A 16,679-nucleotide genomic window follows, 5' to 3' on the forward strand; every position below is an offset into this window, starting at 1 on the left:
GATCTGGATCGATTCTGGACTGACCTGGACCGATCGGACTGACCTGACTGGATCTGGATCGACCTGACTGACTCCACCTGACCGGATCGATCTGACCGATCTGGAATTGACCCTGATCGATCTTGGACTGAATTTGACTGGATCGGACTCGGATCTGGATCGATCTTGGACTGATCGGACTGATCAGACCAGATCGGACTTGATCTGGACCGACCGACTGATCTGGATCGATCTGACTGGACTGACCTGGACTTCCGGATCAGACCTGACTGGATCGACTGATTCTGGACTGGATCTGGATCGGATCTGGATCGATCTGACTGATCGATCGAATTGGACTGGATTGGATTTGACTGATCTGACCGATCGACTGATCTTGGACTGGATCGTGACTGACCTGACTGGACTGGACTGGGATCTTGACTCGACTTGGACTGACGGGATCAATCGGACTGGACTGGATCTGAACTGGATCTGGACGAACTGACTGGATCTGGACTGACCTGACTGGATTCTGGACCGATCTGACCTGACCTGACTGGATCTGGATCGATCTGGACTGAACGATCTGAATCGATCTGAATCGATCTGACTGGATCTGACTGGATCGGGATCGATCTTGAATTGATCCGGACCGATCTGACTGGACTCCTGACCGGGATTCTGGACTGGATCTGGATCGATCTGACCGACCTGACCTGGATCTGACTGATCTGATCGACTCGAATCGGATCTGGATTGACCGATTGACTGAGACCGACCTGACTGGATCGAATTCGGATCTGGACTGGATCTGGGACTGGGACCTGACTGGATCTGACTGACCTGACCGGACTGACTTGGACTGGATCTGGAATTGACTGACTGAATTTGGACTGGATCTGGATCGGATCTGGATCGATCTGACCGAATTTCGACTGGACCTCTTGACTGACTCTGGACTGATTTGACCGACTTGACCGACTTGACCTGACTGACTGACCCAATCTTGACTGGACTTGACTGATCTGGATCGATCTAATTGAATTCTGACTGATCTGAATTCTGATCTGACCAATTTGGACGGACCTGACTGGACTGGATCAGATCTGGACGATCTGACTTGAATTTGGATACGAATTGGACTACCGACTGGATCTGGACCGGACCTGACGATGCGACCTTCCGGATCTGATCGATCTATTCGACTCCTGACTGACTCTGGACTGACCTGACTGATCTGACTCGGATCGATCCTGACTGGACTCTACTGATCTGACCGACTCTGGACTCGATCTGACCTGATCTGACTCGGATCTTGGATGACTGACTCTGGATGACCTGGACTGCGGACTGACCTGATGGACTGACCGGACTCTGACCGATCGACTGGATCTTGATCGATCCTGGACTGGATCTGACGATCTGGACTGACCGATACTTGACCGGATCTTGGGACCGACCTTGGACCGATCTGGACTGACTCTGGGACCGGATCGCCGACTGGACTGGACTATCGACTGACGATCGGACTGGTCGACTCGACTGACGGCGATCTGGACTCGGACTGGACTGATCTGACGGATCTGGACTCGATCTGGACGCTAGATCTGACCTGACTGACCGATCTGACTTCGACCTAGTCGATCTGACTGGAACTTGATCTTTGACTGGATTCGATCGGACTGGATCTGGACTGAACATGGATCGACTCGACCTCGACTGGATCTTGACTGGATCTGACCGATCTGATCTGGATCTGGACTATCGGATTGATCTAGACTGGGACTGGACTGGATCTCGATCACGGATCTGGAATCTTGGATGGACTGGATGGACTGACTGACCGATCGGACTGATCGACGATCTTGGACCGATCTGGACTGATCTTAATTGAGACTGGATCTGGATCGAATTCGAAATCTGACTGGATCTGGACGCGGACTACTGGACCGGATTCTGGACTGACTGACGCATTGACTCTGGACTGGATCTGACTGCGATCGACTGAGATCCTATTCTTGACTTGACGATCTGGACTGACCTGGATCGATCCTGGATGACCTGTGACTTTGATTTGGACGGATCTCTGGATCATGACTTCGACTGGACTTGACTGGACTGGACTGTTCCTGGATCTGATCGATTGACTGGATGACTGATCGGATCGACTCTGACTTGTCAATTGACGGGAGACTGGTTGATCGCTGACTGACTGGACTTGGACCGATCTGACTACTGACTGATCTTGACTGGATCTGGACGACTGACTACCCTACCTGACGATCTGACTGACTGTGACTGTAATCTGTCCGACTGATCTGGACGATTGCCGACGGACGGATCTGGACTGACTCGATCGACCAGATTGATGGACTCTGACTGACTCTGACTGGATCTGACTGATCTGGATCGATCTGCGACTCCACTGGATCTTGATACGACGATCTGACTGGATCGGACGTTGGACTGTGATCTGGACTGACTGGATCTGGATGGATCCTGGACTTTGACTGCGATCGATCTGGACTGGATCCTGACTGATTCTTAGACTGGACTGGCTGGGATCTGACCGACTGGACTGATTCCGGACAGGATCGGGATCGATCTGATGGAATTCTGGATCTGACCGACGACGACCGGATGACTTGATCGATACGCGCTTGACTGATCGATACTTGACTATTGACTGGACTGACTGACTTGACTGGACTACGATGACTGGACTACTGGATCGGACTGGATTGACTGATCTGGACTGACTCTGACTGGATCTGGACTGGATCCTGATGATCTATTTTTGTTGATTCGGATTTATATTTGGATATTTGATTATTATTGATGTTAGTTGGATGTTGTGTTTATTGACATTAGGTTTGATTGATTTACTGTTTTGATGTGGATGATTTTATGATTGATTGTTGATTCTTTATGATAGATATTTTTGTTTATTGTTGAATTTTTATGATTGATTTATGATTTTTTTTGTGTTGAGTTGATTGTTGTGTGTTGATTTGATGTATGGATTGTTGATTTCGTTTGGTATTGATTTTTGATTATGGAGGATTTTTGTTGTTGATGATGGTTGATTGATGGATTTTGGTGTTTGATTTGGTTGTGGATATTGATTAGAGTTAGATCGAATTTAGGACTCCGATTCCTGACTGGATCTTGGACTCGATCGGATCGACTTGACTGATGCTGGGATCTGATCTGGACTGGACTGGATCGATCTGGATCGGACCTGATCTGATCGGACCTGGATCTGATTGGATCTGGATCATGGACTGGATCTGGATCGATCTGGATCGATCTTGGACTGACCTGACTGACTGTGACTGATCTGACTGACTTGACTGATCTGGACTGACTCGACTGACGAATCGACTGGACTGACGATCTACCGACTGACTGACGATTGATCTGACTGGATTGCTGATTACGATCTTGATGATCTGACTGGATCTGGACTGGATCGGACTGATCTGACTGACCTTGGACTACTGATCACTTGGACTTCTGGATCTTTGGACTGACTCTGGATCGATCGACTGATTCTGGCGATCTGACTGATTGGATCGATCTTGACTGGATCTGGATCGACCTGATTGACTAGAGACTGACTGGATCTGCTGACCTGACTGATCTGGATTCGATCTGGTAGATTTGGATCTGACTTGGACTTGACTTGGACTATTGACTGGATTTGACTGGATAACCGGTCTACTGATCTGACTATTGACTGATCTGAGATTGGATTTGACTATGATTGGATTGATTTGATTGATTTGAGATTGATTTGATTGATTGATTGATTGAATTGGATTGATTTTGATTGATTGGAGATTGATTTGGATTGGATTGATTGCGATTTGATTGGATTTGACATTGGTTGATTTGATTGATTTTGGATTGATTTGATTGATTGTGATTTGGTGATTGGATGATTTGATTGGATTTTGATTGGATTTTGATTGATTTGTTGACTTTGGACTTGATTGATATTTGTGTTGTGGTTTGATGATTTACATATATTGTTGGATAGGTTGTTTGAATGATGATTGTGATTTGATTGATGATTTATTGGATTTGAATTTGGATTGATTTGATTGATTGGTTGATTTTGATTGTGATTTGGAGATTGATGATTTGGATTGATTTGGATTGATGATTGATTTGATTGATTTGATTGGATTTTTGTTTGATTGGATTTGGATTGATTTGATTGATTTGGATTGGATTTTTGATTCCGATCTGAGATCTGACTATGATGACTGCCTGGATTTGTGATTCGATGGATACTCCGATCAATCTGACTGACTTGATTGTTGACTACTGCCGATATGTTTGGATACTGACACCTGATCTCTACTGGATTGGATGATCTGGATCCTGACTGCCTGACTGCGGATTTGGATTGGTCGACCTTGGATCTGGATGATTTGACCGATTGTGGATGCTGATCGGAGATTTGCTGATTGGACTACTGCTGATGACTGGATATTCCTGACCTGCTGCCGACTCTCTCATGGGTATCATCTGGTGACTACTGATTGACGGACTGAATTGACGATTGACTCTGTGGATTGGACTGACTGATATGACGACCTGATCTACGACCTGTGACTATACTCGACTTACTGATTGGATATGGACTCGATCTTGACTGTATTGATGGAATCACTTGGAATCAATTGAATCTCTGGTTCGGATTGGTATTACTTGATTGGATTTGATAACAATCGTTGTTTGGATTGGATTTGGATTGATTATGATACTGATTTGGATTGGATTTGGATTGATTTGGATTGATTGGAATGGACGGATTTTGATAGATTTGATTGATGAATTTGATTAGGTCCGAATATTAGAGACAAAATTTGAATTAATTTCGTAATATATTATGATTTGGATTTTATTTGAATTCGTTTCAGATTGGATTGGATTCGATCTCTTCAATTGAATATGTACTAAATTAGATTGAATTTTGAAGGATTTGGATTTCATGTTTTATTGATCGTCCGTATTTGACTTGATTCATTATCGGATATAGCAGTTATAGATCCGAGATAGAAAAGATGCAAGACGGATAACAATCAGCTAATCAGGTGGGTTAATCAGCGTCATATCAATTGTTCAACTTCCTTACATTTAGGAGAAAGGTACATCGTAAAATGCTCGTTATACTGGCAGATGCTTTTAGGACATTGCAAAGCAGCACTGCGACAATGCCAAGGACAGGCATCAGTTTATCCTGTGGCTCCAGGATGCTTGCCTCGGGGTCACATGGCATGGAAAGAATTATAACGTTCCGGCAGACAAAACGCGAACTGTATATAGGATATTGAATGGAACTATCACATCAATTTGTGAACACCGATACTAACAGTTGAGCGTTGCGAAAGTTCTCAAGTATTTTTTTGTGGGAAACCTTTATCATGCAGACTTTGGTTATAACCCAGTGAACTCTACAGAATAGAAATCTATAAAATTCAAAGCCACATTGCAGTTGGAAAGTTCAATCCATGCTATTTGTTCGATAGCCGTTATATAAAGGAGTCTTTTCATACCATGATGAATGTCTCTGCACTCGTAGATATCAATAAAGAATTGAAATCGAAGCACGTCTTTTAATGTCATAAACTGATAAATTGATTCTATTCCACAGCGCGTGCCAGTTCGGGGCCCCACTGGTGCAGCATTACGCCATGACTTCTACCCAGTTTTATCCGATTATCAGTTCCGTCGAATTGTGTCACCGAAGCAGGACAAACGTTGCCTTTGTAGGAAGTATCTTTCATTCTATTTTTTTATCGCCATCACCATCATCGTGTCTTAGATACGGCACGAGTCGTCCAAGAAGTATGTCTATGCTCGCCGCATCTTTCTCTGATTGCCTAATCATCCGTTCGTTTGGAAGTGAAGAAAGTTTCCTCATTGATCCACTAGAGACGATATTGGCCTTTTCTCGCAAATGTGTTACATGTGTTCTGTTTAATTTTTTCAATAGGGTGGCATATTCTAATGATGGGACAATTTTAATCTGGGGAAAATTTAAATATTCATCTAAAAGGTCTGATAAACCACAGTTTTTGCAAATTTAATGTCTGTTCCAGGTGTTATTTCACAGTATTATTTAAATATGAGAAAAACTTCTTGGATGCTATTTTTTACAATATATTATCGAGTTTTACGTGAAAGATATCATGCCTCTTCCCTACAAATTAAAGCTGAATCGAGAAAACAGAAGTTCTTTCCTTGTAAATACATAGAAGGTATATCATCGTATGAATTATGTTTTGTTGAGTTTCACCGGAGCATTACACAACTTCACTTCACAGTTTCCAACATCAAACGACACAACGTAGCCGACATACTGACAGGGTTGATGCAGCCGTAAGGGTGTGTTGATAGCGTCATCCTTATATATTGGGAACATTTGTTGAACTCATGTGACGAAACGAAAGAATGGAGAGGTTCCTTTCACAGAAAAATCTGCAAGGAAGCTTCTGGAACAACTCCCTTTGCCTATACATTGCCAAGCAGAAAAGCGTACAAATAGTTACAAGGAGATGAAAAGTCTCTAATGCACGCCCACAACCGATTATAACCGGTTGACTAGTTTATAGTTTACAGCTCAAACTATTGAAAGCCTTCACATTCGATGAAATTCTTCCGCTAAATAGAATTGAATTGACCGAAAAGCCCGTTTAAAATTTTCACATCGGAAGACCTTTTGGAACTTTCGCCGGAATGTTTTAGAGTTTCCAAATAAAAGTTTTATGGAAAAACGGGCGGCTTTTGATTAGCACGCAAAATCAATCAGTCTGACAGCAAAAGCAACAGAGAATGAGCTACAACCATGTGTGTACCACTGTACTGACAATGCGTAATCACCAGTTATAGGGGAAACAGGCCCATTTTGCCATGACTTGTTGGAACTCATGATGCCGAAGGACTTCGCTTCACGGACGTGCTGTTATCTGTTATCAGGGGGTAACAAACGGTATTTCTTACGTGTCTACTCATCGAGTATTATACCCTCGATTAGTCTTCCTACTGTCCAATGTTTCATGTCCATTTAAAGCCGCTGGAATTAATTGTGAGTCTAATCCTCGATGTCTTCTGCTTAAAAGACACAAAAGACTCTCCCATGGCACGGCAGTCAATCCCGGTAATATCGATATCGTCCGCAAATCCCAGAATCATGTGCGATCTTTGATAATGGTGGCTTGTGATAATACTCTTAATCGCTCTCTCGAGCGCTATATTGAACAGTAAGCATGGCTCTACTTCAATCCATCTAAAGTTACAAATGATATCGAAGCTTCATCCGCAGCCTCCCGTCCAACGTTACTTGAATTAGTTTCGTCGAAAACCATCTTATGGAGTGCAATTGCCTAAAATTGTCTCGTTTCATCTGCTGTTCAGTCGTCACGCTACTCATGAAATCAATAAAACCGATAAAGAGTCTGCAAAAATTGTGCTCGGAATTCATCAAGGATTTGTCTTAGGCTAAATATTTAATCCGTCTTTGATCGGTCCTCTAGAAAGCCTGTCTAACGAAGGGCTCTTCAATCGGTCATAATTTCGAACGCCAACGGGAGAAAGGTTGTTCCTCGGTAATTTGCTCACACCAATCAATCTATGGCCTGTTTTGTAACCTCGGGACTGCGTACCGTTGTAAAAAGTACAACACCCCCGAAAAAAGCACGCTTGTCGTTCACAAGAGCGGTGATCCAGGACCATACGAGTTCCGGAAGGTTCAAGGTTAAGGCAATTCCTCTTCTTCCCATATTTTCAGCATTATATGGTGCAGAACTTCATAAAACTGTTTAATGCCGTGTTTGAAAAGAGAAACTGGGAGATGGTCCTTTATTTCAACATATTATCACAAAAACAAATCGTTGTTTCTGTCGTAAAAGTGCCGTTTTTCACTTTAAGTCAAATTTTAGAGCTGTACAGTGAGTCGATAAGGTACATGACCCAAGAAACAAAGAGGATGAAGCAGGAAATTTTTGTGAAGCTGTTTGTAGAGACCATCACAGTAGTGATGGTGATGTGAAGTGTCTCTAATAAACAAACAAACAATATCACAGTAAGCCAGAAAATATTTTCAACATGGCACTTCACACTTTTCACATTTACTATAGTCCATACCTCTATGTTTCTTAAGTAACGTATTTTATTTAAGGTACCCGGGGCAAGTGGACCTAAAAAACAGATTAATCCACCTAGCGTTGGTGGTGCCTTTCTCGCAATTAGTTGACACCAACCTTATATGGGGCTTATATGGTTTGATAAACCATTTTCTTCATAACTTTTTAAACGAATGACCGATCGTTATCAAACGCAGTGATCAACAAGGCTTTGTCCCCTGTCGAATAAAACTTATTGCGAAAATCGGTTAAGGATTACTATACGAAAGTTGGCTATAAGCTTGTAGCGTACACACATACACACACACATCTGACACACATACACAGGACAGACAGACAGTTCAGTTCATGATATGATTCGTTTGGTATAAAACACTATGGGTCTCGAGACTTCATAAAAGTTCGATTTGAGTGAAATGATATTTTCGGTACAAATTTGTACGAGAAAGCAAAAACGCTAGTTCAAAATTCTAATTGCATACTTAGAAAACAGGTATAAGCCCGTTGTTGAAGGTTGCAGACGTGTTTTAAATGTTAGCAGTATAAAACAAGATAACAGCCAGTTTACTGTTTAATTGTCTGCGTGTCTGGTTTACATTAGCTTACTTTTCTTACCAAATGTGCTAGGTGGAAGAGATACAGTACAATCTTTGTTCACTTTTCAAATGATTGCTTTCTGTTTAACACAAATTATTACATAAATAAGAACTTCAAAAGGAACGTTTTTATTCAGGCGGTCTAAATTTGTACATAGAACGAAATGGCCAATTTATATTTTAAGCACTTTATTTATCTGAAAATCTGTTAATCTGATGTGAAGTTTAAAAATAACAAAACACAAGACAAACCTGTTGATCTATTGTAAAATAAATAGATTGTTTGTAGATCTGTAAACGAAAAATGCGGAGTTATAACTATTGCTTTTCATGAGGGAGATAATTTTCAGAAAGTAAAATACACATTTGGTAAATCAACTGTACACTACTTCAAAACTAAACCAAACGATATCAACTGCATTTTGATTCAGATCCATGATGATATGAGTGTTGAAGCATTTTCACTAGGACAACAATCTAAAAATAGGTAAAATTGCTCTATCGAAATGTTTAATTGCTCAAATGAATTTCTCCACATCAATAGATGAATTTGGAAACGACAATTTTGATGGAAATCCATTGAATTAAAATAAAAGTAATAGATTTTGCCGGTAGTTTAAAGTCATTATTAAACAATACCATTAGTATGGTGATGCAAATGGTTTTGATTTCATTTTTTTTGGGTAAGGCGAATTCGTTGATAATTCTGCTTCATCTTTCTAGAACATTGTTACTATTAAAAAAGTTCTCGATTAATCGGCAAGCTATAGTACCCACTTACCCCTGCATTTTCACTTGCCCTGGGTCCTTTATTCAAAACATAGAATGACTCCTTACCAGTTTATCATCAACATTCATTCAACGCAGGATTTCGCAGGATTTCGTGAGGAGTGACCTTAAGTAGCCTTAAGTAGTAGTAGTAGGTTAAGGGGTGATGTAAGTGGGTCGACACTGTGAGACTAGGTGACTGGACCTGGAAAAAGGAGGTAATGTCCCTGAGATGCAGTCACTATTTCCAGATTTCGTAGCGAACGGATGTTAAAGTTCAAAGTATCCAAAGTTGATGTTGAAGGATTAGGAGAAGAAAGGTGGAATAAAAGAAGGCGCTTTGAGAACCCCACTGTTTTAGGTTAAAACCCCAGGAAGAACTGCCGTCATTCACATGGTTCCGTAGTCAGCCTAATCCGAATTGTTTCCGCCAATAGTCGATTGAGCCGTGCAAGGATGAAACGATACCACTAGGCGGCGAAGCCAGAGTAAAACGCGACTGCGATGCGACCACGCGACAGCAATTCTGACAGCCTGTTGATAATGATTGTTAATTCTTACGTGAAAGTCGCGTCGCGTCGCATCGCAGTCGCGTCTACTCTGTAAGGGCACCTAAGGTGATTGATATTTTTACTTTAAAATGCAGTGCTTGTTCCGCCTCCGCAATAGAATGCGGTGAAAAAGGAATAAAAGTGTTAGCAATACGTAACTGAAACGAAGTACAATGATCCGCCATGCAAACGGACTTTTTCCTGAAATGAGAGTAGAATGGAAGGGGAATGTTATGGAAATGTTATAGATAGGAGATTCGAGCAGTAGGAAAAGATTATCAAAAGCTATCACGGATTTCGTACTGTCCCTGGAGAGGGTTTTGGTCACTACATTAGAAACTTGGATCAGATCAATCAATTTTTAAATTTTGTGAGAATCACCAAATTATACGTGCGGAGCGAATGCATGGATGAACATTAGAGTGATTCAAATTTTTCCTTTTTTCTCCCCTATGCTTAAAAGATGGCATTTGCTATTTTAATAATCGTCTTAAATTTTTAGCTACTTTGGATGTAATTTAACTGAGCACAAGCAGTTTGAAGCTTGTATGAAAATTACTATGAAAACAGTAACTTTTGTGAAAAACCGTTCCGCATCATTGCCCATTGAGCTCCAAAAATGTATGAATATGTCAGCAACATAGAAAATTTAACAAGGAAAAATATCGTCGTTGTTGCTAAACGATTTGATGCTGGCAGCAAAAGTTATTAGGAAAATACTGAATTGTGGGAAATTCAATTTAACACGTAAAAGAATAACATCAATATCAATAATGAGCATTTTTGTTTTCTTTATAACTTTGTTTACAAAAGTCAGATTGAATCGCAACAACAACTGACTTTCAGCTTAGGATCTATTCTATGATGGCGATGCGTTAAATATATTCAAATAGATTCCGGGCTGCTTCACGAAACGATGCTTTACGTTATTGGCAATTCTCATAGTAATTTTCATTTATTTTATTATTTTATTTATTCAGACTAACGCCGAAGTGGCCTGTGCGGTATATAAGAGTCTTCTCCATTCGGCTCGGTCCATTGCTACACGTCGCCAACCACGCAGTCTACGGAGGGTCCGCAAGTCATCTTCCACCTGATCGATCCACCTTGCCCGCTGCGCTCCTCGCCTTCTTGTACCCGTCGGATCGTTGTCGAGAACCATTTTCACCGGGTTATTGTCCGACATTCTGGCTACGTGCCCGGCCCACCGCAGTCGTCCGGTTTTCGCGATGTGAACGATGGATGGTTCTCCCAACAGCTGATGCAACTCGTGGTTGATTCGCCTCCTCCACGTACCGTCCGCCATCTGCACCCCACCATAGATGGTACGCAGCACTTTCCTTTCGAAAACTCCAAGTGCGTGTTGGTCCTCCACGAGCATCGTCCAGGTCTCGTGTCCGTAGAGGACTACCGGTCTAATGAGCGTTTTGTAGATTGTCAGTTTGGTACGGCGGCGAACTCTATTCGACCGGAGCGTCTTGCGGAGTCCAAAGTACGTACGATTTCCAGCCACTATGCGTCTCCGAATTTCTCTGCTGGTGTCATTTTCGGCAGTCACCAGTGAGCCCAAGTACACAAATTGTTCTACCACCTCGATTTCGTCACCACCAATGCAAACTCGCGGTGAGTGGCTCACATTGTCGTCTCTTAAACCTTTTCCTATCATGTACTTTGTCTTCGAAGTGTTGATGGCTAGTCCGATCCACTTAGCTTCCCTCTTCAGTCTGATGTAGGCTTCCTCCACCATCTCAAAGTTACGTTAGCTGGACGGACTTATTGAAAATTGTACCACTCGTGTTAATCCCTGCTCTTCGTATTACTCCTTCCAAAGCGATGTAACAAAGCGATGCCGTAACCCTCTGCGGACTTCGAAGGGACTCGAGAATGCCCCTGAAACTCGAACTACGCACATCACCCGATCCATCGTCGCTTTGATCATCCGTGTCAGTTTACCCGAAAAACCGTGTTCATGCATTAGTTGCCATAGCTGATCCCGATCGATTGTATCATATGCGGCTTTGAAGTCGATGAATAAATGATGTGCGGCATTTCTGCAGTACTTGGCGAATGGCGAACACCTGGTCCGTGGTGGAGTGTTCGCCCATAAAACCCGCCTGGTACTGCCCCACGAACTCCTTTGCAGTTGGTGCTAGTCGACGGCATAGAATTTGGGAGAGTACCTTGAAGGCGGCGTTCAGCAATGTGATTGCGCGGTAGTTGCTACAATCCAGCTTATCGCCCTTTTTGTAAATGGGACACACGACACCTTCCGTCCACTTCTGCGGCAAAACTTTCTCCTCCCAAAACTTGGTAATGACCCAGTGCAGTGCTCTAGCCAGTGCCTCACCACCGTATTTAAATAGCTCTCCTGGTAGTTGGTCAACCCCAGGGGCTTTGTTGTTCTTCAGCCGGCCAATCTCCTCTTAGATTTCCTGGAGATCCGGAGCCGGTAAAATTATGTCCTGCCCCCGTTCTCCCAGGTCCATCACCATACCGCCATCTTCGTCTGCCACACCGCCATTCAGGTGTTCTTCGTAGTGCTGCCACCACCTTTGGATCACCTCACGCTCGTTCGTAAGAAGGTTCCCGTCTATGTCCTTGCACATGTCAGGCTGCGGCATGTGTCCTTTACGTGAACGGTTAAATTTCTTAAAGAACTTTTGTGCGTTAGTAGCGCGGAACAGTTGATCCGTCTCTTCACGGTCTTGATCTTCCTGCTGGCGCTTCTTCCTTCGGAAAATCGAGTTTTGTCTGTTCCGCGCCTGTTTATATCGTGCCTCGTTCGCCCTCGTGCGGTGTTGCAGCAATCTCGCCCATGCTGCATTCTTCTCTTCTACTAACTGCTCACATTCGCCGTCATACCAGTCGTTTCTCTGATCCGGGGGCACCGTTCCAAGTGCAGCGGTTGCGGTGCTACCAATGGCGGATCGAATATCTCTCCAGCCATCTTCAAGAGACGCTGCGCCTAGCTGCTCTTCTGTTGTGAGTGGTACTTCCAGCTGCTGCGCGTATTCTTGGGCTAGTCTACCGACTTGTAGCCGCCCAATGTTGAGCCGCTGCGTCCGACTTCGACGCGTGTTGTACACCGTCGAAAGTTTTGAGCGCAGGCATACTGCAACGAGGTAGTTGTCGGATTCAATAGTCGCACTGCGGTAAGTGCGGACGTTCGTGACGTCGGAGAAGAATTTACCGTCGATTAGAACGTGGTCGATTTGGTTTCTTGGTTAGGTGATCTCCATGTGGCCTTGTGAATATTTTTGCGGGGAAAGAAGGTGCTTCGGACTACCATTCCGCGGGAGACTGTGAAGTTTATGCATCGTTGGCCGTTGTCGTTCGATACGGTGATAGTCTTATCCGGTCCGATGACCGGTCTATACATTTCCTCCCTTCCTACCTGTGCGTTCATGTCACCGGTGACGATTTCGACGTTCCGCAGTGGGCATCCATCGTATGTCTGCTCCAGATGTGCATAGAGCGCTTATTTCTCGTCGTCGGGTCTCCCTTCGTGTGGGCAGTGCACGTTGATGATACTATAGTTGAAGAAACGTCCTTTTATCCTCAGCTTGCACATCCTTGCGTTGTTTGGCTGCCACCCAATCACGCGTTGACGCATCTTACCCAGCACTATGAAGCCAGTTCCCAGCTCGTTGGTGGTGCCACAGGTTTGGTAGAAGGTAGCCGCTCGATGCCCGCTTTTCTGTCCTGTCCAGCAAATCTCCTGCAGCGCCATGACGTCGAAGTTGCGGGGATGTAATTCATCGTACATCATCCTGTCGCAACCTGCGAAACCTAGCGACTTGCAATTCCATGTTCCAAGCTTCCAATCGTGATCCTGTATTCGTCGCCTAGGTCTTTGACGATTATATCGAGTCGCATTATCTCTTATATTGTTCGTAATGATTGGTTTTCCAGGCGGCTTATTGGGCCTGCGCAAACCTCCTGTCTCGTCGGAGAGCCGTCGTGTCAGGGCTGTTTCTCGTCCCACCTAATACCAGGACTCGGGCTTGTGCGCTTCGAGCGGCACACGGTCGCTTTAGTGGGGCCTACTTGCGGATACATGCAGCTTTTTATAGAGGTTTAACAGGGCCCACTGTCAAACCCCACCACATCCTAGGCAGGCACCACAACTCGCAGATGGCCTGGGGAGGGATCGTCAAGCCTTTGGACATAGTCCCTGCAGCTGCCAAGTAAGTAGTAATTTTCATATAACCTTTAATTGGCACGTGCACAATCAAGTTACATCCAAATCAGCTAAACATTTAGGAGGACTATTAAAATAGTAAAAACAATCGTTTAAGCACAGAGGAGCGAAAAAGTCAAAATTTGAATCACTCTAGAACATCCTCCCGAGCAACATAGTTGTTATAAGTAGGTTTCTATAACTCATATAGAACTAAAGTCAGTCATATTGAAGTTGCTGCAATCAAATAAACCTAAGGTGTCTTGGTACTGCTGAATTCCTGAATTGCGTTCGATGAAGAATTTTCAATGTTTCATCTATGATATGGAATATGATTTTCCTCGATTTTGCGTTCCACGTCGCTAGAATCTGCGTTTTCTTAGCTTCTTTCTAACAAAAAAAAGAGCGCAATATTGATCGTGTTGGATCGTAACAAACCTCACTTATTTTAGATAGACAAATACTTTGAGCCGCCGACAGTGTAGAATCATTTTATTGGATGAGGTTTTGGGAAATTTCGATGACGACCGCAGGAACAATTGTTGCACAGTTGCAAATATAATAACTGACACTTAAAAGGAAAAGAATTACTTTCAGTGTTTGTAGAGTTCAATACAATAATATAAAAAAAACCCAAATAATCCACCTAGCGGTGATGGTGCCTTTCTCGTGAAACACATAAAAAGTAACAAGAAAAGCACATAAGAGAGGTCAAAATTGCACTTTAGGGAGATAGATTCAGTTATTTCCATCAATTCATATTTAACTTCGTTCATTTGAATGCATTGCAGCAGTTTCTGAAAAAAAGTTTTCGTTTTTTGATTTTTTTTTCTAAGGAAACCCTTGGGAAACATGGGGAAAAATCAATGTTTTTTCAATAACTCCAGAACGCAATGGCAATCGGATAAGGCTAAGTACAAAAAAGTGTGTCTCACATTTATTTGCATACACACATACAGACATCACCTCAATTCGTCGAGCTGAGTCGATTGGTATATAACATTATGGGTCTCCGAGCTTTCTACCAAAAGTTCAGTTTTGGGGTGATCCTCTAGCCTTCACGTATACTTAGTATACGTGAAAGGCAAAAAAGAATTTAAAAAAATATAAAATATATTTCTTCTCCTAAATGGTATTTTAGTGTTGTTAGTGAAGAAAAGAAAAATGAAATCCGATAATGGCAAAGTCGGTGGTGCATCTACGCTCCCTAATCATAAGTGTGTTTTCGTGAAATGTGTTTCCGCCCAGTGGCCATTTTATGGTTTTTTCGATTGACGCACGAAAAAAATGTACTTTGATCGTGGTTTCTGTGCGGTACTAGCTTATATTCTAGCAAACATTATGATGTTCACTAAACATGAGAATGAATAAATTGAGTATGTACTTTCATCGTGAAAAAATAAGCATCCAAGTAGTCGATGTTATACCTTGCCTCATTCAGTTTCCGAAACGTCAAGTAAACAGGACGCACACCAATAGTGTTTGCCCGGAGTGATTCCTTTCCACTGGTATTTGGGTTTTCACAGTTTCGATGTTGTCTTATTCATGTAAGTTTCTCCCAAGTAACACCGAAAACATCATTATTAACTAAGATCTAATAATGATGTTGAATAAAGGTCGGGAATATGAAATACAAAACATGTTATGTTCAAGGAAAGCTATGATAAGGTTTTTGCAAAACATACAGCAATTTGATCAGAAAAGAAGTTTCATAATACATTCTCACAACTTGATGATAACATGTCAATTTTTGACATTTATTTGTTTTTTGAGATGTTTCGTTTTACATTCTCACAACATAAAACAAATCTACAGGAAGATTTTACGAACAAGGTCATAACATGTTCATTTTTTGACATTTATTTTGTCAGAATATATACCGCAATGATAGGAGTTTAACGTAATTTCAACATATTTTAAGATCAATGTTATGAACGTTCTTCATCGACCCAGTTGTTTATCGACAACTCGCCATATTGTTTTTCTTTTGCATATTCGAGAATTTGTTTACATATCAATTTCAAAACTATGCTTTGGCATAGATAGTTATATTTTTCTTCAATCAATGGCGCATGAATTTAGGAGAAGTAAAATGAAAAGTTAGCCAATGAACGCATTCAATGTTTCGACCGAGACTTCGAAACAAATTTGATTCATTTATTATTTATATGTATATGTTCATTAATATTATTAAAATGGTGTTCTTCATTTCATGCATGTTTGTTTTCATTCGTTTTTTGTATAAAATTTATTTCTTTGAACGTGTTGGTCAGCATTTTTGTTTTGGTATTCAATTTGACAGAACCATGTTAAAAGTCGGTTACATCCTTAGTACTTAAGTTTAGTCTTGTGAATGTGCAATCAAAAACAAGGTTGCAACTGAAAGATGTTGAAAATATCGATAATTTTTCCAGAGGTGAGCCAGCCAAGGGCTGAAAACCTCTTA

At 42.2% G+C, this 16,679-nt stretch overlaps 1 protein-coding gene across 1 annotated transcript in view; it reads right to left on the bottom strand.

Moving 5' to 3' along the window:
- The window catches only part of LOC134221957 (muscarinic acetylcholine receptor gar-3-like), a 338,661-nt gene that overhangs the window by 23,167 nt on the left and 298,815 nt on the right, over positions 1–16,679 (bottom strand). Inside the window, 1 exon segment of the mRNA XM_062701120.1 lies at positions 10,213–10,254. Within this exon segment, the coding sequence (XP_062557104.1) occupies positions 10,213–10,254 (42 nt within the window).

The sequence above is a fragment of the Armigeres subalbatus genome, chromosome 3 (genome assembly GCF_024139115.2).
Source record: "Armigeres subalbatus isolate Guangzhou_Male chromosome 3, GZ_Asu_2, whole genome shotgun sequence".
In the NCBI taxonomy this organism is placed as follows: Eukaryota; Metazoa; Arthropoda; class Insecta; order Diptera; family Culicidae; genus Armigeres; species Armigeres subalbatus.